The 26,900-nt window shown below is 36.7% G+C and overlaps 1 protein-coding gene across 1 annotated transcript in view; it reads right to left on the minus strand.

Moving 5' to 3' along the window:
- Positions 1-873: 873 nt before the first annotated feature.
- Positions 874-26,900, minus strand: part of LOC114055325 (formin-1-like) — a 49,301-nt gene continuing 23,274 nt past the window's right edge. The window contains exons 3-4 of the mRNA XM_027879307.1: positions 2,564-2,739; positions 874-1,057 (exon numbers count right to left, since the gene is read on the minus strand). Coding sequence (XP_027735108.1) covers positions 878-1,057; positions 2,564-2,739 — 356 coding nt within the window. The 3' untranslated portion in view covers positions 874-877. The remainder of the gene's footprint in view (positions 1,058-2,563; positions 2,740-26,900) is intronic.

Here is a 26,900-nt window from a genome sequence, read left to right on the forward strand (position 1 = left end):
GGTTTGATCAGCCTGGAAAAGAGAAGTCTTTGGGGTGACCTAATTGCGGCCTTCCAGCACCTGAAGGGAACCTACAAGAAAGATGGAGAGATAATATTTACAAGGGTTATGTAGTGACAGGGCAAGGGGGAATGAATTCAAACTCAAACTCAAAGAGAGTAGGTTTAGATTAGATATTAGGAGGAAATTCTTTGCTGTGAGTGTTGTGAGGCATTAGAACAGGTTGGCCAGAGAAGTTTTAGTTGCCCCATCCCTGAAGGTGTTCAAGGCCAGGCTGGATGGAGATCTGAGCAATCTCATCTAGTGAAAGACTGGCAGAGGGGTTAGCACTAGGTGATCTTTAAGGTCCCTTCCAACCCAAATCATTGCATGGTTTTATGATTCTGTAAACAAACACTGGTATATCTATATATTAACATATACAAGTATATAAGACATTAATGTTAGGATGCTCATAATCCAGGGAAAGCAGGAACTATTCAATAAATAGCTTTGTTTTTCCCATTGTCATTATTATGAACAAAACTGCATTATAAAATGGTAATGCCAAACTTTTGATAAGTCAGACTAAAGTTTTTCTTCCAACAGCAGCAAATTACCATAGAACACATGACTGGGTGTAGGGCAACCATGTGTAAATAAATCAGTCCATTTCAGATGCTATTTCCTGGAAACATCATATTTGCTTTTGAGTGCCCTCCAGATACTGGCACATTTTTTACCACAGTTGTCTTGCTGTCAGGTCTGATGACTGCACAGGGATGACAGTATCTGGGTGTGACATCCCACCCTGTAGGGGAAGGGAACGCCCAGGGGTTGCTCTCACCAGAGCAACTCATGCAGCCTGGTTTTGGCCATTATCTTTCTTATAGGCTGCTTATAGCAATGCTGCAGTCCAGACGGATTCTAATGGCAAAAACTGCAGCAGTCTTCTCACTACCATTCTTTTGGCAGCTCCTCCTCCAATCCCAAGGACTTGTGTTGGAGATACAAGAGTTGTGTAATTCAACCCAGAGTTCCGTTCTAAAAGACTTTCAGAAAAGTGACAGGGAGTGAGCTGAAGGATAAAGTGTCTCGATGGGTCCCTAACAGTCCATCAGCCCATGCTGAGCACCCTTAATTTTTAACAGAAATTAAGACTTTTGTTCTGAAAATTTTTAAATAGTGGCATAAATATTCTTCCTTGTTGACTACAAGAAACTGAAATTACTCAATTTTTCATAATGCAATTAGATTTTCTAACATAAAGTGTTCCTTTAAAAAAAGTAAGAAAAAATGAAATAAACTGCTTACTAAAATATATCTTATTTTACTCAAAATGTTGTTCTTAAATGACTTTTAATTTGTAACTCCTCCTGCTCTATACAAGGACTGTAAATGCAAAGTATCCTCATGGACTGTATACTTCCTGTTGTAGCATATATTTCTAGCAGTGATAACAGCTACATCGCAATTCTTCTCAGTCAGGTTATTTGTTTTCATCTCATAATTTTACTACAAGGATAAATCTGTACATTCACAGTAGTACAACAGTATTCCAAATAATTATTTTAGGAAAAGAAGATTAGGACAAGAAATCAATTTTATAACAAGATCAAGAGAACAGCAATGGTGTTTGAATATCTCGATAACAGTTAAAAGCATTTTAATGCTTTACCATTAAAAGCATTTTAAAGGTACGTCTAAGTCAATTCTGGTATTTCTACCAATAGATGTCACTATTACACAATTTTTGTTAGTGTTTCTTTGTACAAAGTGTATTAGGTAGTCTAGTCTTTAAAACAATATCTTTCTACCATTCAATCCTTTCCATGTTTCTTTCCCCTTCTATTACATTCTGCTCCTTTTCCCAATTTGAAAACTTTTGCCAAAACATGTCTACCTGTAGGCTGCTTACTGCTCATCCTGGGAGCATGTAAATATTTCCAGCTACATTAAGCTGGGCCATGTTGAAGTGTCTACATTGTGATTAACTCAGTTTGCCTTCTGAAGCCTCAGTGTTTTAGGAAGTTTAGAAACTTTTCCTGCCAAACTCATGGCCAGTCAGATGCCAGTGCCAGTTCAACTGCACAAAAACTCTGAGAGGCAAGAGCCTGGCTCCCAGCAGTCTTGGGCTGTGCACATGGACATAAGCACATGCACGGGCACACACACACACGAGTATACACGTGCACAGGTGCTCATACACAGCTTGCTGACCTGGATCTTCCTGGTACCTACCCTTGCTGCCTCCTAGTTGCTAGCTCCTGCAATGCATTTCCAGGAAGCAACTAATTTAAACTAAACACCCATCAAGATTTTAGAAGTGACACATCATGTATCCTAACCTACTTATATAGTTTCAAACATTTTCTTTATGTATTGCTCTCAGGCTTAGCTGCAAAAGATATATGGACTCACAAACCATCTGGGAAAAACTGCATCCAATCCAAAATTTTTTAGACAGACCCTAAATAAATGCATACCAAAAATGTAATTTTGATTACATATATATATGTATATCTATGAATATATAATAAATGCTTTTTGAAACCCAATATAGCATGAATAGAGTCCTACTCACATTCAGTTCCAGGCTCAAATGCAACACATTTCTGTTGATCTTCTCTTTATCACTTGAATGTGTAAACGAGTTGGAGTGTCCCAATTTGCAGTCCAGAACCCAGGTATCTTCATCTCTGTTTGCCACATCCAAATTAGTCAGCTGTTCAGTGAAGTCATCCTTTAAAGCAGACTCTGCTGGAAGGCCCAAGTAAAATGAAATTAAATAAAATAATTCTATGCATCTGCAGATAATCCCTGCATACAGAAAAATTATATATATTTTTGAAACTCTGGTACACACTACCAACACTTGCACTTACAGTTCTCCTGTTTGCTTAAAAGAAAACAGAATTGCATAAATGGGGTAGAAACTTCGTTTTCACTCAGAAAAAAAAAATCTTTTTGTCCTTAAATTTTGTGGGACAGATGTAGCATTTAAAAAAAAAAAAAAAAGGTGGGCTGTCTTTCCCCCATACACAGACACAGACTGTGTGTAAGATGCTTGAGTTTTCAACTCCTCTGCCAAGGCACTCTTACTGTTCCTTCTGAATGTGCTTATTACGCACACGCATTTCAGAGGTGGGCGCGAAGTATAAAAACTACACTAAGGAAGCTCCACAGACTGATTAGATAAACTTTTTGACGTTGGCTAAACACAGCCTTAGTGGGGACTGTGCCAATCCACATAAGTCCCTTACACCAAATGCATAAAAAGCAGTTTTTCAATCAGAAGTGATACTTAACACTTTGCCTTGCTCCAGTAACCTTAAAACATAGTATCAACCTGGTTTTGGAACTGTTTAGTTACAAACAGACATGGATTTAGTGGGAGAGGAAAGAATAAACCTGACTGCCAAGAGTATACTCCTCTATGTCATGAACTAGAACTACTCAGCACTCTCCCTCATTCATAGCATTGCTGGTTTATTAGTCCCCTCCAAAAATGCCTTTTTCTGCATGATAGTCTCTACCAATTAATTCCATGAAGTCAGTGTGTTCTCTGAAGTGCAATGTCTGATATAGGATACATACACCTCTTTTTATATTCTCTAGGATATATACACTCTTTCATATACATAGACACATCCATCCTAGAGCATTTTACTGGAAACTTAAGATACTAGCATAATTCCTGGCTGCTGCATATTGTAGCTCAGCATTATAAAAGCAACCCTGGAAGTACTTAAGGTCAGATCGGAAGGAGCTCTGAGCAGCTGGTCTAGTGAAAGGTGTTCCTGCCCATGGGGTGGGGGTTGGAACTGGATGATCTTTATGGTCCCTTTCAACCCAGGCCATTCTGTGATTCTATGAACTGCACTTACAATTTTGTAATTTTAAAAAGTCTTTTTTTCCTTTTTCCCTAATTTTAAAAGACCACATTAAAAAAGTAGCACTAGGGCTGGCAGCTGTAAGAATGTTGGCTTAAATATAGGCTGATTTTCAAATCTTCTGATAGCTTACAGCTCCAAATAATTCAGGTGCTATGCTGTATCAGTAAGCGTAATAACGTAGAACACTTGGTAAAATGGCCAATGCTCCAAAGTACAAATCAGTTATTATTGTGTGAATAAACTCATCTGCTTATTTACATGAAATCTCAAAGTGAGACCCTATCAAAAGACAACATTTCTGCAAAAAGAGTAAAGAGCATTACACATACCTTTACACATTTTGAAATTATGCACTCCGTATACTATGAAACTGTATCAAGATTTTCAATCACAAGACAGCATATTTAACGACATTCTCAAGTCCAGATATGCTATCTTTAAGATCAGAGACCAAAAGAGAGACTTGCTTTCTGACTGTCTGAATCACTGCTTTTCTGTATATTTTTACACGTTTCATAAATATTTTTCTTGTTGGCCCCTATGTCATTACATAAGTCATTCTAATATTTAGAAAATTTTAAGATCAGAGATGCAAATATTCTGCTTTGAAGTGTAATAAGCTAATAAAATGTATCAGTTGAATTTTGACCTCATTTTTATTGCTTTGTACAATTAGCCCTATTATTTCTGGCCACTCTACTTTATGTGGATTATGACATATGAAAAATAGAAAGTTTCAAGTGAGTAGAGAGGAAACAGTAAAAATCACCATTTTTAAGGTAGATGGACATTATTTGCATCATGCTAGCAAATCTATTGTGCCAGCTTTTGGTGTTTCTCCTGATTTGTGTCATGTATCAGTGCTACAAATTTTGTATCTACTGATTTTTCATCAGAAAAAATTAGAATAATGTAATATAACCTATAAAATCCATACATGCTTTCATAAAACAATGTAGTTTTAAAACAGCATTAAAATGCAAATATACATAGTAAAAAACAAGAAAAACTACTATTTTTAATTCAATCCTCTTTGGGAATTCATTTTAGTTTTATAATTACCCATTCACTGGTTTTCCACCTTGCTCAGCATTACCTTCAATGCTTCAAAGCTTGATTATAGTTTGTAGTATGTTTGGATCAATTATTTTTATCTAAGTTTTTCAAGATCTTCTAGATCAGCTACTCCTACAGAGAAAATTTCTTTGTGGCAGTGAATTTTACCCATAATATGGTCACTGAAATAATTTTCATTGATTCATTAAGTGATACCGAGCTGTAGCAAGAGGCCACAATCAGAATTCCTTCTTGCAGCAGCTGGTATTTCCCATAATTAACTGTGGCTCAGCTAAGAACAGTTAGCCTGCCAAATGCTTTCTGGGCCTCTAGAAAAATTAGTACCTCCCTCAGCTGCAGAGATTCAGTTTTTGTTCAAATTTAATTTTTTGCACCATCATATTAATTTATGGCATTTTTTGCTGTTGGCAGACTGCTCCTGAGTCTGTTACCATGCCTCCATGCTTCACACTCTATTCCATTCATAACCTAATGTTCTGTTATCTATGCATTTATCGAGGTAGCTGATGACCCCATTCTTCCCTGAACCAGTTCTCACCTGCACACACCATTAGCATACAACCACTTCTATGGTAAGGGACCCATCCACCTCAGCAGACAGTGGAATATGAAAGGAGAAGTTTAACCCTCTCTCTAAGTATTGTACTTTAAGCTAATTCTTAAACGTTTGGTCATATTTTTCTCTGAAGTTCATCATTCTGTCAGCTCCAACAGATGGATTTTACTGCTACTTACACTTACCCAGGAAAGTCTGGGTTTTTTTTTAAACTGGCAACACATAGAAATCTGAGCATGTGTTTAAGAAAAAGTCATATATATATTATGCATGCATATGCAAACAAATGTATATATAATTCAATCATAGGCTACATTTAGGAAGTTTTAAAATCCTTATGCTTATCTTTTAGCCAACTTAACTGATTTGACATCTTTTTTCCTCCCTCTCTGAAAAAATAAGGCTTCAAAAAAGTCCATTTGCTACTCAAACTGTGTTCCAGATTTTACAGTTTGTACCAATTAGGAGTGCCTGCTATGAGCATAGCATGTACAAAGAAGACTGCCCAAATACAGATCTGTTGCCATCTATTGTCCTAGAGGAAGACAGCAATGTAAATGCAGGAAGACTGAATACTTAATGCTTCTTTGGCAATTTTTACCGTGCAAACTTGTGAGTGTAAGTAAACAACTTTTTTCTCTTGTCACATTTACAAGTAAGACAAATGAGGCACCTAAACCTCAGGGGTACAGACAGGGTCACATCATCAGACTGTGATAATAAATAGTACATCCAGCATTTCCTAAAACCTCTAGCCCTGTGCTGAACTTACATTATTAGAAGGTAATTATGTTTGAATTTTTTTGTACAAATTGCCATTCTTGTCATACGAAGTCTTTTAAATACAAAGTCTCAAATAGCAAACAGATGCATTAGGTAACATGTAATACATTTCTGTTAAGCCACCATTGCGGAATACACAGTTCTACAGTTTCTGTGGATATGGTATGTTTTCTCTGGGCAGTCTCTCTCCATGGAAAAAGTGTTTGTACTTTCTCAGCTGTCTTGAACAAAGAACTTGGGTAAAAAACTAGCTTCTCAAACTTTTTTTTGTTAGTTCAAGAAATTAGGATGAGTCATGATATCCATTCCCTGTGGGAACATGGTTTGCTTAACCACAACACACTTAAGTCTGAGGCCAATGTTTACACTGTCTTTTTCGCTATGTTTCCCAACCACTGGTCATTCTATATATTGATATTTTAATCACACTGCATTTTTTCTAGATTGCTTTGTTATATCACAAATGATAAATATAAGTTACTCTTTTTGTACGTTGACTCCTATGTAATGTAGAATTCTATTATCCATTTGAATGTTATAAACACTTGCATGAAGAGAACCTTTTGTTAATTAGATACCAGACACTTGTGTTCACTGTTCTCCTCTAAGGAGTGAAAAGAAGGTAAATAACATTTAAATCTTTGCACACCATTTGAAAATGTGTCTCTGAATGCAAAGTTTTGTGGACCTTTAAAGTTTGGGGGGGTCTTAAATTTTAGAAACAAAGAAACAAAATTAATAATCAAGTAGATTTTTTCAGCAAGTGGACCACAAAACTGAAACAGTCTAAATGCAAAAATTTTAAGGCAGCATTTTGACAGTAGAAATGAACACTCTGAACATCAGAACTACATTTAAAGGACTTGCAATATTACTAACTTAAGACAATGATATAACTGTAGTGATTTAGCTGTTGCAAGATCTTACATCAGTGAGTTACAGCACATCAAACAGTCTTGCTCAAATAGATTAGGCTTGACCAATGTTGTTGAAAGCATTGGTGGAATGTGAGGATAAACTGAGCTGAAAAGACTTTTTTTTTTTAATTTATGGAAATCCAAAATATGCAGATCCTACAAAAATTGGGTTTTTTTGCTGTGGGCACCTCAAATTTCACGATCTGTCCCTTTTTCTTTCTTTCTAAGCAATAAATGCTTTCTGATTTTTCCTGTTTAAAATGTCTCTTTGTTAGTACAGACCATTTTATTAAATCTCAAAAATAGCATTGGAAGTAGTCTCAGCAGTTTCATATTCTGTAGCTTGATGATATTACACAGGTCCATCCACATGCTACCTGTGGTTATCTCAGGTCTGTTAGTATACAAAGACATTAATTCGGTATAAACACATAAATTTTGCACTCAGTGTTCCCATGTATGTAGCTGATGCAGAGGACAATAAGATTTGATTTTCTACAGTTAAATTCTATTTTAAAGTTGAAGAAATATGAATAAGTAGGGACAAAAATAAGAAATGATGAAAGGAAATTTAAAAATCTGGAGGAAGCTATCCTCCTTCCCTTTTAATTTTCCAGATTTCCCTTATGGGGAGGAAGCAAATAGAAGAAACCTGTTTGCTCTGCTGGAGACTGAAGAGAAGACTGAAATCTTAGCATCAATACAGTTCTTTCTGTTGTATTGGATAGAATGTAAAGACATATGGAGCTGCCTGTGCAGAAAAGTGAACATTGTGTACTAGATAGATGAATAAATCCTCTTAACGTTAAGAAAATCTGTAGTGGAGGAGTGGAGAAACTGGAAAATTATACTAAATGCTGTCTTTGGGAACAACGATATGTGTTATCTTTCTCCCTAATTTATATAGCTTTATTGAATCTGTATCATAGCATGTTTAGCAAAATCCTTGCTGAAGGTTGCCTCTGTTTCCACAGTACATTTAAGAAATTCTTTTTCATGATGACAAATTGTGGATTTTTAAAAGCAAATGTTAGGCCTGGTACTTGCTATACTGCTCTAACAAAGAAGACCGATGGGCACAGTATTAAGAACAATTTTTAAATCAAATCCCTCAAAGTTGTGAGTGTGGGAACAAAGCCCTGGAGTGGCAGTTGAGTTCCTTGTAATGCTGAGAAAGCTAGAAGCTCCTAAAGTATCAATATCCAAAACAATTAACAATTTCTTGTCTTTTGGCTGTGTCCTATTTCTTCTGGCAAATAGTAAATACAACTTAGTACTGCTAGTATCGGAGGAAAAATGTTTAAGAGGCTCCAAATCAATACAATTACTAACAGAGAAAGGCATCGCCAAGGGAAATTAAGACCTGGCTAGCAAATAAATATTAGTGTGCTATTCTGAAGTGTGAACTTGAAGGAGGATATTTTCCCACAGGAGGTGATAAACTGTACATAGCCTTCACATGAACTTCTAATATTAAAAAAGGAACAGCAAAAAATGGTGAAGATAAAGATTTCCGGCCTAGAAAATTCGACTGAACAACCACTAAACGTAGGGATGTGAAGAAAATCTAAAATATTTACTTTTTTGTGAAAAACATTCGTGCAACTTCTCAATGCAGTGTATCAACTGCAAAAGCATGTGATAGAACTCAAAGCTTTTCAAAAAGACTTCAGAATTGTCACAAATCTAAAAAATATTAGCAACATCTATCAAATGGTATAAATGCCTTTTATAAATTTAATGCTTTTGCATTAAAATAAATTTTCATTTAGAATGTTGACATTGAATGTGGTTTATAATTTTTTTATTAAGGGTTACATTTCGAGTAATTTATATCCTTTATACTGCTTTTTTCCTTAACCTCACTCAATTTATTCTAGACAAAAATCCCCAATCCCTAAGAGAGCAAACCCTAATAGCAAAAATAAGAATACTTATCACTAATATAGTGTAAAAAAATTAGTTATATTTGTCTTAGGGAGAAAAAATAACAAACAAAACCAAACCAAACAAACAAACAAAGCAGGATCATCAGCAGACAGATAAGAGAACCTTATTCAAGTTTCAATGCTGTGTAATCATCCAACATGTGCTCGAGAAACCTGAGGAACAGGAACTCTCAAAACAAGTACAGAATGTATTTTCTGAATAAGGATACAGACCCATAAGGTGCTGAGCAGCTTAACCCCATTCAAGCCTACTGCTTTAGCACATACTCAAATTTAACTAATTTAGTTACACTGAGCAAATAATGAGCAAAACCTGCCTTGTCACTTTCCAACCCAATCTTGCTCAGAGATGCAAGCAGGATGCCCTCCAAGTGTTCAGAACTGGCATTAAAAGCAAAGAAACAAAGCATACTAAAACCCCCAAGAGGACATAACACAGGAAGCAGTTGGCACTTCAGTGCAAATTCTGAATCTTTTACTATTCCCAAAGAAGCTTCGCGTTTCCACAGCAAAATGCCACAATCAGTGTTCAGGTCAAGGTTCTGAGCTGCAACACCAGGAACTTTTACTGAAAGATTCCTTTTTAATGCCAAAGAATTTCATTGCTCACAGTAACTTCCAGATGGGGATGACACCCTAAGTAATATAGTTAATTATCCAATCAGCATATAATTATACAACATTTCCCAAGTTAGCTATTTGTGGACATAAAAAAATTAAGTTCATAGAAAACTTTGAAATACCTGACAATTCACATATGCTTTTGTTATTAAGCATATGCTAAATGTCTTGTGGAGCTCTAAAATAGATAATGATGATTTTCCAAACAACAGTTTACAACTGTTTCTTTCATTACCTGAAGTAATTTCTAGCACATACCGTACTTTTTATAGATTGCCCTCAAAGCAACTACCAAAACCAGAAGCATGTCTAATAATGTAATTGCTGTCTACCATGGGGGGTGTTTCACTGTGCATTTTTGCAACTCATTTTCTAATCTGTGGCCTTAGCCAGTGAACTAAAAGACTGTGGAGCAGGAGACTGATATTTAAATTCTTTATTCCTTATTTTTGTAGCAAGATTTGTCTTTACAAGCAATAGTCTTTGAAAAGATTAGAAACCTGTGGCTAGTGCAATAAGGAGAATAAAGAAGTATGTAGAAAATCCAGACAAAAAGCTACACAGCTGAAAGCTAACATTTTTTAGGCAGTAAGCTAGGAATAGAGGCTACAATTTCAGCAGGTTTAGTAAATGTAATAAGCTATTTAATGACTTTAAGTGTTTACATTATTTTTCTCACATGCTTTTTAGAGTATTTCCTGCTATACCCTGGTTCTCACTCTTCTCTCAACTATCAGAAAGAAAAAGTCACCACAAAATATTTGGTTTGTGCAACAGATAAAAAAAAGTCCATGACAGATGTAATAATGATTTTAAATAATCTATATCTTTTACTTTACACTTCAAAATGTTGTTAACTGCCTAAAATAAGCTTTAAAATCGATGAGCCTATTTGCAAAAGTCACTTAGGTCACTTCTACACTGTATAAATGTTTTTATATAAATATTTTAGTGCAGGTGTTAAGATTTCACTTACTGAAGTATGGATAGAAATGTACCAAAGCACCAGATGCAATAATTAAAAGAACAGCCTGTATAGATAACCAGGGACACTACTTACAGTAACAAAACTAATTAACACTGAGTATGTTATTTATATCTAGACCAGGGGGCATATGATTCATCAGTGAAAAACTGCACTGTGATAACATGACCTGTGCTCTTCCTCCTCCTCCTCGGGGAACACCACCACATTGCATGTGACATTTTTATGTCTTTACTGAACAGACAGCTCAAAGATACTGACAATCAGGAAACAAAGATAACAGGCAACAACCTTGCTCAACATTCATGAAAACCAAAATACACAAGACTTTGCAGCAAAAGGAACATCTGTTTTATTACCAGTATAGCAGAACCCAAGAGATGCAATGACGATTTGACAGCTAGTGTCTCTTTTTCTCTCTGACCTCATTAGCAATGCTGTCCAGACTGCCTTAACATATGCATTATCTCGAGTGAGAGTGATAACATCCTATGAATGGACAGAATCAACTTAGAGAATTCACTTACCTAGAGGTCTGTGAGATCATTTTCTTCTGTGAAGTCCCACAGAAAGTTTTGTTACACTAATTTTCTACATCCAACTGGAAGGATGTCTGAGCCAGTGTCATAAAAACTACTAATCCAATAGCTAATAGTACTAACTAATATTACAATCATAGAATCATAGAATCAACATATCATAGAATCATAGAATTAACTGGGTTGGAAGAGACTTCTGAGATCATCAAGTCCAATCCTTGATGCAACCCCACTATAATTACTAGATCATGGCACTCAGTGCCACATCCAGCCTCATCTTAAAAACCTCCAGGGATAGTGAATCCACCACCTCTCTGGGCAGGCCATTCCAATGTCTGATCACTTTCTCTTTAAAGAATTTCTTTCTAATATCCAACCTAAACCTCCCCTGGCAGGGCTTAAACCCGTGCCCTCTTGTCCTACTGCTGCTTGCCTGGGAGAAGAGATCGACCCCCACTTGGCTACAACCTCCTCTCAGGTAGTTGTAGAGAGTGATGATGTCTCCCCTGAGCCTCCTCTTCTCCAGACTAAACAATCCCAGCTCCCTCAGCCTCTCATCAAAGGACTTTTCCTTGAGTCCCTTCACCAGCCTTGTTGCTCTTCTCTGGACCTGCTCCAGCACCTCAATGTCTTTCCTGAACTGAGGGGCCCAGAACTGAACACAACACTCAAGGTGTGGCCTCACCAGCATGAGTACAGGGGAAGGATCACTTCCCTCATCCTGCTGGCCACACTATTCCTGATCAAACCCCAGACCCCTTTCTGCCTGGCTGCTCTTCTCCAGCCACTCTGTGCCCAGCCTGTAGGGCTGCATGTGGCCTATTTAGTAATTACAGTACTATTTAGTATTTAGTATTATAGTACTATTTAGTAATACTGCTAGGACAGCTTTTAATGCAGCCTTGGATTCTGTTAACTCTACTAGTTTCAGACATTATTTAGTATCTCTTCCCGATTCTGGACTATGTCACACAGGTGAACCAGCTGAACTCCCCACCAGTGGGATATTTCTGCACTGTTACATGGTGTCAATCTATCCTCTGGGAATTATTCATCAAGATGTTAACTCCAGAATGAGTTTAATAGAACTGCCTCTTTTTCTTGGTTATCTTTTCTTACTTCTATTCTAGCTTTTGTCTTCCATTTGAAGAAAAGTCACAGCTTCTTGTACACTGCCTAAGGCTGTAGTAGTGGGAAGAACCAGTGCAAGGTGGAAGGAGCATGGCCCACACAGACGTAGCATTTTCCAAAAAATTCAAGATTCAAGAATAAGTATCAATTGCATGTGAATTTTTTTTAAGCCCTATTATTTAGCCTCATTTATCAGAAATATAATTCTGACAAAAATGATCCTACAGAAAAATTTAATACCCTCTTTCAAATGTTTTTTAATCTAACAATTTGTTGTTGTTGTTGTTGTTGTTGGCCTGTTTCTCACAAGTAGGTAAGCTATCCAGCTGGCATTTTAAAACCTTCAGATAAGCACATAAGATGTGTATTTTTATCTGAAATTAATAAAGTTTGATGAATTCATAAGTACTGAATTCAAGTGATAGGCAGCAATAATAGCTCCAACTGTAGTCTATAACAATTATTAAATATATATATATATAAAGTCTATTAAATAATAAATTATCATCTTACGCGCCTTCATTCCAATGTGCAATTTGTCCTTTCCCTACACAGATAGTCCCAAATTCACATCTGTAAGAATGTTATCTGTTAAGTTACAGATCTGGTAAATTAATAGCTCTGTAGAATAAATGAAAAAGTACTAAATATAGTGTGCATTTTAACTTGTTGTTTCCCTGGAAAGTGGTAACAATCCAAAGAAAGATAGAGAATTAATTATAATAATAAAATACTTCTGGTCATTTACATATTTAAAAGTGAAATAAATATTGTCATAGAAACTGCAGAATGAAAGAGAACGTTTTGTGAAAAAAATCTGCAGAATTGAAGCATTATTATTGGTTTTTTTCCTTTTTATTTTTTTCTTTAACTTTCTCATTTTCTTTCCCCTTTTTTTTAAAGATCACACTATTATATGTCCAAATCCTGTAACTTAGCACATACAGCTGTGTCAGACTCTTAGAGTGGATGGATTTAAACTATACAATCAACTAAAATTTTGTTCTTAGCAGCGTGCTTAATGCTAAACAAACAAAGTAACACAATACACAAGAATTGACAGTTTTAAAAAAGAAAGAGGCAACATATTTCAAACAACATAACATGGGAGAGGTTCAACTACTTACTGAAGGAGAAATAGAATAATAATCTATTTTTAATGGGAAGGACCTGCACTATTTTTCTCCTAACAAACACTGAAATTTCTCAAAATATTTGAGGTATTAGGAGTAAGAGATGTGAGATATTTAAGGCAGAAAGAAATGGGGCAGTGACAGTGTCTGAGCCAGTCAAGATGCCAAACACAGAGTCAAAGCAGAGGCAGTAATAAATGGAGGAGCAGCCTGAAAATTGCCCAGAGTCAAGGATTAAGATAAGAGGAAGGAGGAGAGGGAGAGCTATGAGACAAAAGTGAGAGAGAAAGGTGATGGAGATTAAGGAGAAGAATTAGGCTGTGAAAAGGTTCCAATTAGGAAGATTTTAGCCTACCAGAAGTACCGCAAGTACCAGTCAGAAAGATTTTCTTGGCAAAGTATATAATCAAACAGCTTAAACAGCTATACTTATCTGGGAGGGCAAGTTCTTTAGGATAGAAGCAATAAAATATAAATCCTAAAATTAAGAATTTGACTATCAAAACAATTAACCATGTAAGTACTGAATGTGTGCAAGTGGAAAGAGAACAAGAATATCACTTATCACTCAATACAATTTGAAATGTAATAACAGGTCAGTTTACACACCACCAAGCCTACTGCAGGAGTACACCTGCCTCAGAGGGGAAAAGGACCTTTGCACAAGAGTTAGCAGGGCTCCCTGAAAGAGCTATAAATTAGATTTGAAGGGGGAAAGCGATAAAATCAGGCTTGTTAGAGATAAGCCTGGGGTTAGCACATCAATGTTTCAGAGCTGGTGTCCTAGCGAAGTACTTCAGTCTGCCATCTCAGAGGAGGTAGGGGATGGAGATTCATGCAGCAGCAAAGAGCCAGGAAATGCTGATAGGTCAGAATGGAAGTGCCTGAGAACAGTTACATAAGACTTCAGGCTTCTTCATTCAAAAAAGTGGTGGGATAAATAGCCCAACTAAAGTGCATCTACAGCAATGTATGCAGCGTGGGCAATAAAGAGGAGGAGCTGGAGGCCACCATGCATTAGGAAAACTATGGAAAGATGGTGGGATGGCTTGCACAAACTGCATAAACTCTTCAGAAGGATACATAAGGAAGGAGAGGCAGTGGGGAAGTCCTATATTCTAGAGAGTGTCTTGATTTTCTAGACCCTAATGATGGTGATGTTAATGTTGTTAGTTATCACATGAGATATACCTGTGAATTCTGGATGTATTCCTAGGGAGGTAGAAGCAGCTATGATGAACAAGACTGCAGAGACCCTGCCTCCAGGCAGGGGAGGAAAGGGACAATAGAATCTACTGGACTGTATGGATCCAATGGCCTGTCACATCAAAACCACAGGAATTCAAAGCTTTAGTTGACACTGGTGCTTAATGTACCTTAATGTCATCAGGACATGTGGGGGCAGAGTCTACTTCCATTTCTGGGGTGACGGTGTTCCCACAAGTTGACAGTGTGAGAAGCTGAATTGAGCTTAACCAGGAAAGAGTGGCAGAAAAACCCCACTGTGACTGGTCCAGACACCCCCTGTATGCTGGGCATTGACTACCTCAGAAATAGGTGCTTCAAAGACCCAAAAGGACATTGACGGGCAATCTCACTTCAGCACCACGCAAGTGTCTGCCAGTATTAAATCCCAGCTATCTGCCATTTCCTGCCACCACTGACTCTCCCACTGTTCCTGACAGGTTTTCCCGGTATAGTGAAGACAAACTACATGGAAGGGCAATCATCTTGTCTCTGTCCTGTGGCCATAAGCATTTTTTTTCAGGTGAGGGAGGCCAGCCGCCATCCTAATTTGGTCCAGTGGGCAGAGCTTGGGAAGTTTCTCCTCATCAGTTTGTTTAACCCAGTTATATCAGTATTGTTATTAGTGTTTCTTCTTGATAGTTATTTTTTCCCTTACATCCAGGTGTATTTGGTCTCTCTCTATTGGAGAAACCAGTGGTATTGAATCTGAGGGAGAAGACTTCTGGGGTCTCCATGCCTCCACATTGTCTCAAACTGAGAAAATAAAGTAACGTTCAAACTAATTCCTTTAAATTTATGCTTTTCCTGACACCTTGGATTTTTTTGTAAACATGCAGTGAGACATATCCTACATGAATAACATGTGAGCTCAAGATTAAATTACAGTGGAATCCATGAGTGACTTCTCTTCAACTCTTAAAAACTGCTGCCAACTGAAAATTCTGCATTCAAACAAGATAGTGTTTGTTTACCATATTCATTCTACTATCAACAATTTGGTGGACTTCGGTTATCTTTAGGGGTTTTCTCCCAGGTTAAAGACAATTTTTTTTGTGCTTTAAAATATCCTGTTGTCCTTCCTTGAACATGACCCAGTTTTACCATATACATTTTGAGACAAAGAATGAGAACTGCAAGATATTTGAAGTTTGGGAGCACTAAATCTTGTAAAGTAGAATAATGATTTTGGAGTTTATTTCTTTTCTAAAACTTTCAAATTTGCTTTTTGGAAAGCTCTTGAGTTTTCAACGAATATTTGCATGGAACTATCTGTCACTTTGGCCACAACTGCCCCCTGCAGCACTGCAGGCTGGGGACAGAGTGGCTGGAGAGCAGCCAGGCCAGAAAGGGACCTGAGGGTTTTAATCAACAGGAAGCTGAACATGAGCCAGCAGTGTGTCCAGGTGGCCGAGAAGGCCAATGGCATCCTGGCCTGCATCAAGAACAGTGTGGCCAGCAGGAGCAGGGAAGTGATCCTTCCCCTGTACTCCAGGTGAGGCCACACCTTGAGTATTGTGTCCAGCTCTGGGCCCCTCAGTTCAGGAAGGATATTGAGGTGCTGGAGCGTGTCCAAAGAAGGGCAACGAGGCTGCTGAAGGGACTCAAGGACAAGTCCTTTGACGAGAGGCTGAGGGAGCTGGGGTTGTTTAGTCTGGAGAAGAGAAAGCTCAGGGGAGACCTTATGGCTCTCTACAACTACCTGAGAGGAGGCTGTAGCCAAGTGGGGGTCAATCTCTTCTCCCAGGCAAGCAGCAGCAGGACAAGAGGGCACTGTCTTAAGCTGTGCCAGGGGAGGTTTAGGTTAGACATTAGAAAGAAATTCTTTACAGAGTGATCAGACATCGGAGTGGGCTGCCCAGGGAGGTGGTGGATTCACTATCCCTGGAGGTATTTAAGAAGAGACTGGCTGTGGCACTGAGTGCCATGGTCTAGTAACCACACGGTGGTGTTGGGTCATTGGTTGGACTCAATGATCTCAGAGGTCTTTTCCAACCTTGTTGAATCTGTGATTTTGTGATTCTGTGAAATGGTCAGCTTTGTTTTATATATGAAGTAAAACTGTAGGGGGGTTTGTGCATAGCTTCCTATTTATTTCCTTTAAGTTCATCTGCCTTTTTATTACTTAGTAAATGCTTTCTCCAGTTCTTCCCAGCACTTCTCCCAGAACAGCAAGGTATCATATACATTGGCTGAGCAGTATTCCTGACCTTCAGAGAGTTCAGGTTGGATATCAGGATATGCATCCTCAGGCACACCAACATTAATTTTAGTTAATTATCTATTAATCATAGTCAGTGATGAAGGCTGACTAAGCCTGGGTTAACTGTTGGGATAGTGAAAATGAGAGAAATGAGAGGAGAACAGGACAATCAATGGAGCAGGCTTCAGAAGACACGAGCAAACATGCAACTTTAGAACAGCTACCTCTCAACACCACTCATTTCTTTTGTTTTACAATATGATTCAATAAAGGACTGGCTAATTACAGTAATCTTAAAATGGTAGACCAGAAACGATGCAAAAAAAAGTGTTAGTATGTTAGTAGTTACCACCTAAATGTCTTTTTCATAGAGTCTGTATTTATTCATATTTTAACAACTATCTGCCAAAATGACAAGCAAAATTTCACAGTCTCAACTCTGACACATCTACGTGTTAAAACCAGTCAAGTTTGGAGACAGCTTTTTATTTTCTCTAGAGGGCTTTTTTGGAAACATTTTTTCAGTGTAAGGCTGATTACATAACATCTGCAAGATACTACATGCATGTTTAATAACACTTGCATGTCAAAATAACTGTAAAAACCACCAAAAGAAGCCACAAGTATCTCAGCTTTCTCAAAGCTTTCTTGAACCCAAAGGGTTCTATTATGAAACAAAAGAAAACAGTATTCATTATGTAACATGGCCCTTTTTATTGGCCTCACTCAAGTCTGGCAAAATAAAGCCTTAGATGTCTAAGTACCAAACAAGTGGTCTGCTTAATTCACTAGATAATGTTTCTGTCCCTCAATTCACTTCTGCAACTTTTTTTATGCAGTTAGATTATGTTACTGAAGGAAAAAATAGGCTGTATTCTTTTGAAAGTTCAGAGTCTAATTAAAAGGTGGTTCATTAGCCAAATAGATTTTTGTCACATGAAATTTTTCACTGACTTGCTAATGAATCAGATATAAATACCAGTCACTACTGCAATCCAGCAACCTCAAGGCTGCCAGTATCATTACATTTACTTTAAATATAAAATTACAACTTTGCAAGTGTTGGCTATCTAGCATATAATTTTGTTTTGGAAAGCATTTCTATTTAAGTCATTCATAAGCACATACCTGCTCTCTGTCTTACTTTGAGTTAAGCATGCATTCAGTACTGTTCTTGAAAAGGGTGGTTCTCTCTTTTAATATACAGTGATAACATGCGCCATTCTGAAGCCTACCACTATATGAATGGGACAGCAAAATGCTATTGGTCATATTTCTGATTCATACAAAAGATATTATTCATATTTTAAAATTCTTTCATCCTCACTATGTAGATGCCAAAGGAACCAAACGAAAAGCATAACTTCCCTTTATTTTTGTTCTCACAGTTCTGTGGTAACAGTAAACCTGTCATGCAAATTACGCACGTTGGCCAAAGACCTCTAAGGTTTGTCCTCCTGAGCACTATACTCGTGTCACCAAGAAGTACAATTAGTTTCACTACATCAATTTTCCTCCTAGAATTAAATAAAGGGGATGCTATATCTGTGGACTGAGGACCCTAAAATCTTTTTTCAGAAAATCCCAACATAGTCTATTTAAAGTTTTATGGTTGAAAGTCAGATGAAGTGCCTTACTGCACTGACACAGAGACAATGACTGAATTATACTTAACTGAATTATACTTAACACAGAAATGTAATACAGAAATACAGGTAGTTCCCAGGAGAAAAAAATGCAGAATTAAACAGAGTTCAATTTCTAGAACAATGAACAAAGACAGACTACAAAGCACCAAAATGCAGGATGAAAGTCTACACCAATTTTTTTTTTATGTTTTTAACAAAAGTTTTGTTTTTTTTTTCTGAAGGAGTAAATCAATTTTTGAATAATTTGGCTGGATGAAGTTAACAACATGGCTGCAATAAAAAGCTGACACATCATTTACAATACAATTATTTGGATTCAGTTACGTAAGTGAATGTTAGATGATAAAATTAATTTATCCTGGTCTACAAAGGGGTGGATCATTACAGATCTATCATACATTTGCCAGCTCTATGCCTGTGCCTCAGACACCCTAGTGCACCTAAAACTGCTTTCTCCATTCTGTACGCTTTTACATCCCTTCCAAAGATCTTGTGCAATAAGGAGGTAACACAAATACAGCATTCCTTCCTTTCATTTCTGAAATGACCTTACAGGTAATTGCCCAGGGCACTGAAATGGGTGACAGAGATAATTTCATGTGAATAAGCAACGCATGAGCTTCCTTATTTCAAAAGGTACAGATAGGAAAGTGTAAGTTAGATGAAGGAGAAAAGTAATAGAAATAAAAGAGACACAATGAAGGGGTTGTGGGAGCGTAGTAAGGATGACTGCTGAGTAAGAAAGCAAAGCAGCATGCTACTATACATCACCAAGACGATGGGTGGAAGTATTTCCATGACTATTCAAATCCATGATTATTTAAATATTAGTATCATTAGATGTTGTTTTTAGCAGCCAAGGCTGCTAAAGCAGACCTGAATTCCAAGAAACCTTTCATTTGCTCTGCTGGAACACCCAGCTGTCAGCCCAATTTGCACATTTAACATCAGTTTCAGTGAGTTACACATAAGAAAATTCAACCCACTGATGACAGAGCTGCAACTTACTTTACAAAGTTAATTGAACCTGCTTTTATGCTCTGTCTCATTGACCATCCACATTATTAATGTCTCAAGCCCAGGTTATGTCACTACTAGCCTTGCTTGTAGCCTGAAATCCCCTTTAAGCCTATAGTCACGCCTAACCCACATGAGAAAGCTTCAGGTCTGTGCTCTGTGCCACAAGGGTAGAATGACTGTAACTCATTGGTGTGAGAGAAGCTGTGTAATGCCAGCCCTGCCATGAAGATTTTGAGAGATGTATGAAGTCTGTGCAGACTATACCTTAGCAACTATATGCAAGAATTGTTCAAGCTCAAGCTACTCTTTGAACTACACGAGTATCCATCCAACAAGTCTCATACACCAAACTGGAAAAGCAGTGGGTGGCTAGCACGGACCAGGCATGCCATGCAAACACACCCTACATGACAGTTCTCATACAAACCATCTACATTACTATAACTGAAATACAATTACACAGAGAGGAAAAAAAGTAGGACTTGAAAGTCAATTAGTATGGTTAGAAATACCACAGAAGACGGGGTGAAAAAACCCCACCTATTTTATTTAATTTTAAAAACCTACAATAAATAAATAAATAAATAAATAAATAAATAAATAAAACCAAATCCAGACTCCTGCCTGTTCTAGATTAAAAAAAAAAAAAATTCACTTTGGAAAATTATAAAAGAAAGTGTTCTCACTGTACTTAGCTATCTCAAAACCTTTAACAAAAGATATCTCTTGCAAAGTTCAGGTCATCCTGGAAATCTGAAATAGCTTCCAACTACAACCCATTTTCTGCTAAACTTAGAATAAAGCCTTTAAACTTGAAGTTCTTACAGGCAACCAAACTCTGAATAGAATGGAAACAAATCTTTTGTTTACTTTGCAAGGTGAAATAGTTTAAATGTTATCCAACCACTCTGATGAAAAGGACTTGACAGACGTTCAGTGCCTGATGAGATGAAAAATAGGGCTCTTTGGGCTAATTAGGCTTGGCCTCTTTTACTAATCCACAGAATGGAGAAAAAACTCTCAGCATGGATTAAGACTGTTAAACTAGGCAACAAAATTAGGAATATTTTTTTTCCCATGACTTGCAAAAATATAAGAAAAATATTGAAATGGAACACTGCCTTTCATACTATAAATTAGAGAACAAGATAGAAAACAGAAGGCTAAAAAGTAAGAGATTATTGAAAAATGTGAAAACCTGAAGAAGTATGTTCTGACATTTTTTTTCCTATCTTTGGATGACGAACATCTTTAATTTTTGCCTAATTAAGTATAACTTGCATAAATAAATATAAAAGGGGAATACAAATTAATCACAAGAAAGAAAGATGTAAATAATTCCTGGGAATTTGTATGGTGGTATTTATCTTACTCGTAACACTTCAAACTATAGTTTCACTGTGTGTCAGATTTAAAGAATCATCTGTTTTAGTAAACTAGCACAAAAATTATTAGGTCCATATCCCATGAAAGATGGATATGACAGGAAATTAGGGTACAAAAGCATTATAAATAAATACTTAGATCTTATACAAAACTATTCTACCTATGCAAAAAGATGTATTACCATCTTTTGTTCTTGGTATATTAACTGGAGTTTATTATTCACAGGGAAAATAATTTTCAGAAGGCTGCTACTTCTAGGAAAAAAAATGTTTGTTTGAGGTTTTCTTTATTTTTAGTTTTATTTCTATGAAAGCTGGCATTTTCCAAAAAGAAGAAAAAAATTTGACTGGTATGAATTAGTATAGGCTATCAAATACACGCTCAAGTTCAAACTGTAATGTCTGTTGAAAAATTTGTACATAACTGTAACTTCATTTTAATATACATTTATTTAAAAACATATATTAAAAAAACTGATTAGTTTTTAATATATATTTTAATACATTTTCCTTAACTATTTTAATTTCTTAAGACAAAAAAACCTTCATTTTGAAAAATCAGAAATTGGTGAACATACGCTCAAGTTTACAATATATTGACAACTACAATAATGAGAAGAAAATATACTCTAGAAGAAATTTAGAGAAGATAATCTCTAAATTTCAGCTATTTGAGATGAAATGGCTCAATGCCAGCAGCTTTCCAGGTCATATATACATATCCTAAACAAAATTAACACAGGGAAAAAACCCCCACACTTTTACTCTCTCCAAGGGACTAAACAAAGCTTTAAATTTCACTGTTATAACAACATTATCAGACTCAAGTATATGTTAACAAAATGTTAGTCAAGGGGCTGCAAAACCAGTGAGTTTCAGGGATGTATAAAATAAAAGAAGCCAGTTTTTGAGTAACTGCCCCAAAGATCTTGACTTCTGCTAACTAGTGCTCCTAATTTATCACAATATGCTTGACAAAATTCTGCAGCTTTTAGATATGTCTGCCTTAGTGGCTGTAGTGTTCAGTTTCTCTGGAGATGGAAATCAAGCTATTTGTTATAAATACACTGGCAGTATGAACCAGCTCCCATATACAAATTATGTATACGAGGTAAGCATGATTAACATCTTAGGTCACACAGAAGCACCTGGTATTTTGCAGATAATAACAGTTAAAGCTGCTGGAAGCAGGTTGGGAACTGAGGGTGTGCCCTTCCAGCTGGCAGGGCCTCCCAGGGCTACGAGTCTAGCTGCTGACAAAATGTTAGGGGGTAAAAGGAATAGCAGCAACAACTTTTAGCCTTTCTGCAACATGTTAGCTAAACCCTTCATCAGTTATACCCTTAATCTCTATAGTTTTGAATTATCTAAGTAAAAAAATTATTAAATAGTGATAGCAAAGAAATGCTAAGCGATTGCTCAGGACAATTTCAGAGAGACTCCCTGTATTCAGAATACAGAAACGACCCACATGCCCCTTCATTTACACTTCCAAAATGTAAATGAAAAAAAAAAAAGTTAGAAAATTACAAAGCATTTAAATCCTTATCACACATGACACTACAAGTGGCAGTATATAGTGAATGTCACTCAAATGTGACTGTGACTTATTTCTATTTCCTTCCTTACTCACTTGTTCTACTAAAACCTAATTTCACTCAGCCTTTAAAATTCCTCATGTAAAACACATCCCATAGTTCTCAACATTTCACCTCTATTTTCTCTTTCCTATTTTTACCTCACAGGTGTCAGCAACAAAGCACACAAGCCTGAAGCGATTTTTGAATATGATCTAGAAAACCAGAAACACTTAAAGTGATTGAAGAGTCACCATAACCTAAATGTAAGGGTAGTCATAATCTAAGCCCCAAGAAAAATTCTTCTGACACAAACAATTAAGTAAGTCATCAAACCACTAGGTGCAGTATTTTAATGCTATGACTCATAAATAATATTCACTACTTATAGGTGTATTTAAATGTATTATTATAAATTTAATGTCACATCTGAGTAATGAAATAATATTGAAAATTATTTACTGATATGGGATTCCACAAACACATAAATTGTGGTTTTATTAATTTTTTGTAAATATATTTAAAAGTATGTTTTTAGCAGGGAATATTTTTTTTCACTACTTTCACAAGTTGGATTTGGTGCTATGTGAAAATACCAAAGAGCAGCTATTAGAGATTTTAAAAATTCCCATATATATTATTAAATCATACTTACAGAGGTAAATACTTGAATTTGATCTCACTTTATATATTATCCTGATCTATCCAGAAAAATGTCAGCTGAGCCATTTTAAATGGCCAACAGAATACACACAGATTCACAAAACAACTTCCACAATATCCCAGTGTTTTACTTCAAGAAATTCTTTTTATACTGATGAAAAAAGAAGTCCATTTCATTAAAGTAAGTCTCTTAAACTGAGTGCACAAACTGTAAACCAGAGGGAATGTTTTGGCCTTTTCTCCCCCATGAAATTGTTAATCTATGACCAGCATAAAACATTAAGCTGTCTCTGGTTTTCCATTCCAATTTAATTCACTTGGTTTCCCCTCACTGACTGCCTTTGACTGAAGAGTCACATGTTACAAAGAGAGAATAAAATATAACTGTTGCTTAAGTGTGTCATGCTGGGAAGTCATTCAACTAAAACAGGAGCTATTTGTTCCCAGCATCTATCAAGAGCAGTTTTCAGAGGGTCTTTTTAACTCTGAGACCATGTCTTGAACTTCCAGTCCTGTCTACATTCATTTCAAACTGCTCTACATCTACAGTTTCAGTGCAGCATTGCCCTATTTTGTATACACTAGTACAAAAAGATTTTGGCTTCACTGGGATGATATATTAACGATCTTTTATCATTACCATGTGTCATAAGACTCAATAGAGAACACACAATGATGTCTTCAAAGACAATCATGATATAATGTATGATGAGGATCTCCATTGAATGTAACACAAAAACAAAGATTCATTAATCAGCTACATAGTGACTGTAATTTTAGTTGAACATACTTATTAGCAAATATTACACATATTAGCAAACTTTGCAAGACTAAATATCTAGAAAGGATGCACAAACTTAACTGGAAAATTTTAGATACAGTCTGCGACTGTCTATAGAAGGAGCAGCAGAAATCCTTACCAAAGAGGATATGTATCTTACATCTAGACCTAAGTGGCAGTCAGGATAGTGGTGTTATGCACTATGATTCAGGCAGCCAATATCTGGAAAGATCTTCAGAAATAATTACCACGCTGTGTCTTTAGGTAACACGATTCCCATGGAAACATCAAGGTTTTAGACTGGGAAAAAAAAATAGAAGCTAATGGTATTTATAACACTGAGATGGTAAATTGAATTTTGCAGAGATGATAATCCATAGGAAAAACACTAAGAGGAAATAGAATTTATGACTGCTACCCCACAAACAAGTATAGTACTGAATTATACTGATTCTATTAAGACACTAATAGATTTAACATAAAATTTCATTACTTTTTGATCAGATTATAATCTACAGAATCGTTTCATAGTCAGAAAAGGAAGGCAATAGGTTGATAAGATTTATATGAATCAAGTTTGAATTAAAACTTTTGAAAATCCCTATAATAATTAATCCCATAAATTTTATGTGGTAATGAGCTCTCTCTCTGTTCAGAAAAAAACTGTGATAAGACTATTCAGGTTTGGAAAACCATGAAAAATGAGCAATTAAATAACTGATTAATAGAGGAGGGGAACTGGTGACAAATGATACAGAGAACCCCAAAGTACTCAATACCTTCTTCAGCTCAGTCTTTATGAGTACAACATGCCTTCAGAAATCCCACGCTTCTGACATCAGAGGGGAACTCTGGTGGGAGGAAAACTTACCCTTGACAGAGAAGGACTAGGTTAGGGGGCATTTAAACATCTTGGATGTATATAAATCCACAGAATCGAACAGGTTGCACCCACAGATGCCATGGGAGCTGACCATTGTCATTATGGGGCCACTCTTTGAATAGTGAGAGCAACTGGCAGAAGTTCTTGAAGACTGGAAGCTCCCTCTTACCTTAAGAGGGAAACTCCAAGGAATTACAGGCCCTGAATTGGTGATGGAGAAAATACTCCTGGGAAACATTTTCAAACACATGAAGGCCAAGAAGGTGATCAGGAATAATCACCTTTAAAAAGGGGAAATCATGCTTGATCAACCTCATTGCCTTCTACAATGAAGTGATTAGGTTGGTGAGTGAGATGAGAACAGTCTATGTCAATTACCTTTACTTTATTAAACCCTTTGACACTGTCTTCCATAACATCATCATGCTGACAAAGTATGGGTTAGACAAGTGCGCACTGAGATGAAAAACTGGCTGAACAACCAGGCCTGGAAGGTTGTGATTGCTGGCTTTAATTGCTGTTGAAACTAGTGGTTCAACGCCTTCACTACTGACCCATAAAATTGGACAGAGTGAAACCTTCGCAAATCTGCTGCTGAGACAAAACTGGGAGGAGTGGCTGATACACCAGAGGGTTGTGCTACCATCCAGATGAACCTCTGAGGGGAGCAGAAATGGGCTGACAGGAACCTCATGAAGTTCAACAAGGGGAAGTGCAAATTCTTACATTTAGACAGGAACAAGCCCAAGCACCAGGACATGCTGGGGGGCCTATCAGCTGAAAAGTACCTTTGTGGAAATGGACACTGGGGTCCTGGTGGCCAGCAATGAACCCTCACAGGAAAAAAAAAGGCTAATGGGCACAAATTAAAATGTACATAATTCCACCTGAACATAAGAAAACACTCTTTTAGTGTAAGAGTGACCAAGCAGTAACACAGATTGCTCAGCTGTCATTCTTGGAGAAATTTAAAAACCCTACAGGACACGGGCCCAGGCAACCTACTCTAGGTGACCCTGACTAAGCAGAGGGTTAGACTGCATCATCTCAAGTGGTCCCTTTAAACCTAAATGATTCTGAGATTCTATGATTAATTCTCTCTTCCTTTTTATTTTAATTCTTTTCTTAACTCCTTTACAGCATCTTCAAAGAACATGCATTCTGAATAAGATGGGTTTTCTGAAGCAACACACTCATGTATATTACTTTCATGTGAATTACCTGTGAGAAACTATGCATCATGTTTCCATGTGATCCATATGCAAAATTGCCTCATGAAGTGCATACTTGCTGTGGACAGAAGGCTATAGTGCTTTTAAAATGCTAATTAGCAATTCTCTGAACCACTTCAATTAGAGAAGATATTTATAAACCTTTCCCTTCCTTATAAAAGGAACATCACAAACAATATAATATAATCTGTCTCCTGGTTGTTTTAAGAGCCTTCAAACAGAGTTCTGCTTATATAAAACTTCATTTTCCAAAACCATGGTTGAGGAACACATCATAAGGTCTTGTTATTGCATTTCTCTTAACTGACTGTGTCCCTTTTCAGTTTTAAGAGCTAGTTAAGTTACGAAAACACAAAATAACATTCAAATAGGAAATTTATATTCATTATTTTTGCGACCTTCATTAAATATCTAGGATAAAACATTGCCTATATGCCATTTTTCAATTAAAAGTCTTCTAGCACAAGCAGTGTGATAGGTTCGTATTTTGTAGTTAATCATAAAACACCCAAACAAATTCAAAACTGAGGCTTCCCACATGGACACTTCAACCCCCTACTTTAACACTGGAAATTTAGACAGACCTGTAAGAACTACAGACTATGTAACTGCTATATTTGTAGAATCAGAGTATTCTTGTTCACATGGAAGAAAGCTATGTTTACACTGCAAACACAAATGAACCCAGGAAAACTG

This window comes from Empidonax traillii, unplaced genomic scaffold, assembly GCF_003031625.1.
Source record: "Empidonax traillii isolate 1590-97213 ecotype Southwest subspecies unplaced genomic scaffold, ASM303162v1 scaffold53:size2875158, whole genome shotgun sequence".
Classification (NCBI taxonomy): Eukaryota; Metazoa; Chordata; class Aves; order Passeriformes; family Tyrannidae; genus Empidonax; species Empidonax traillii.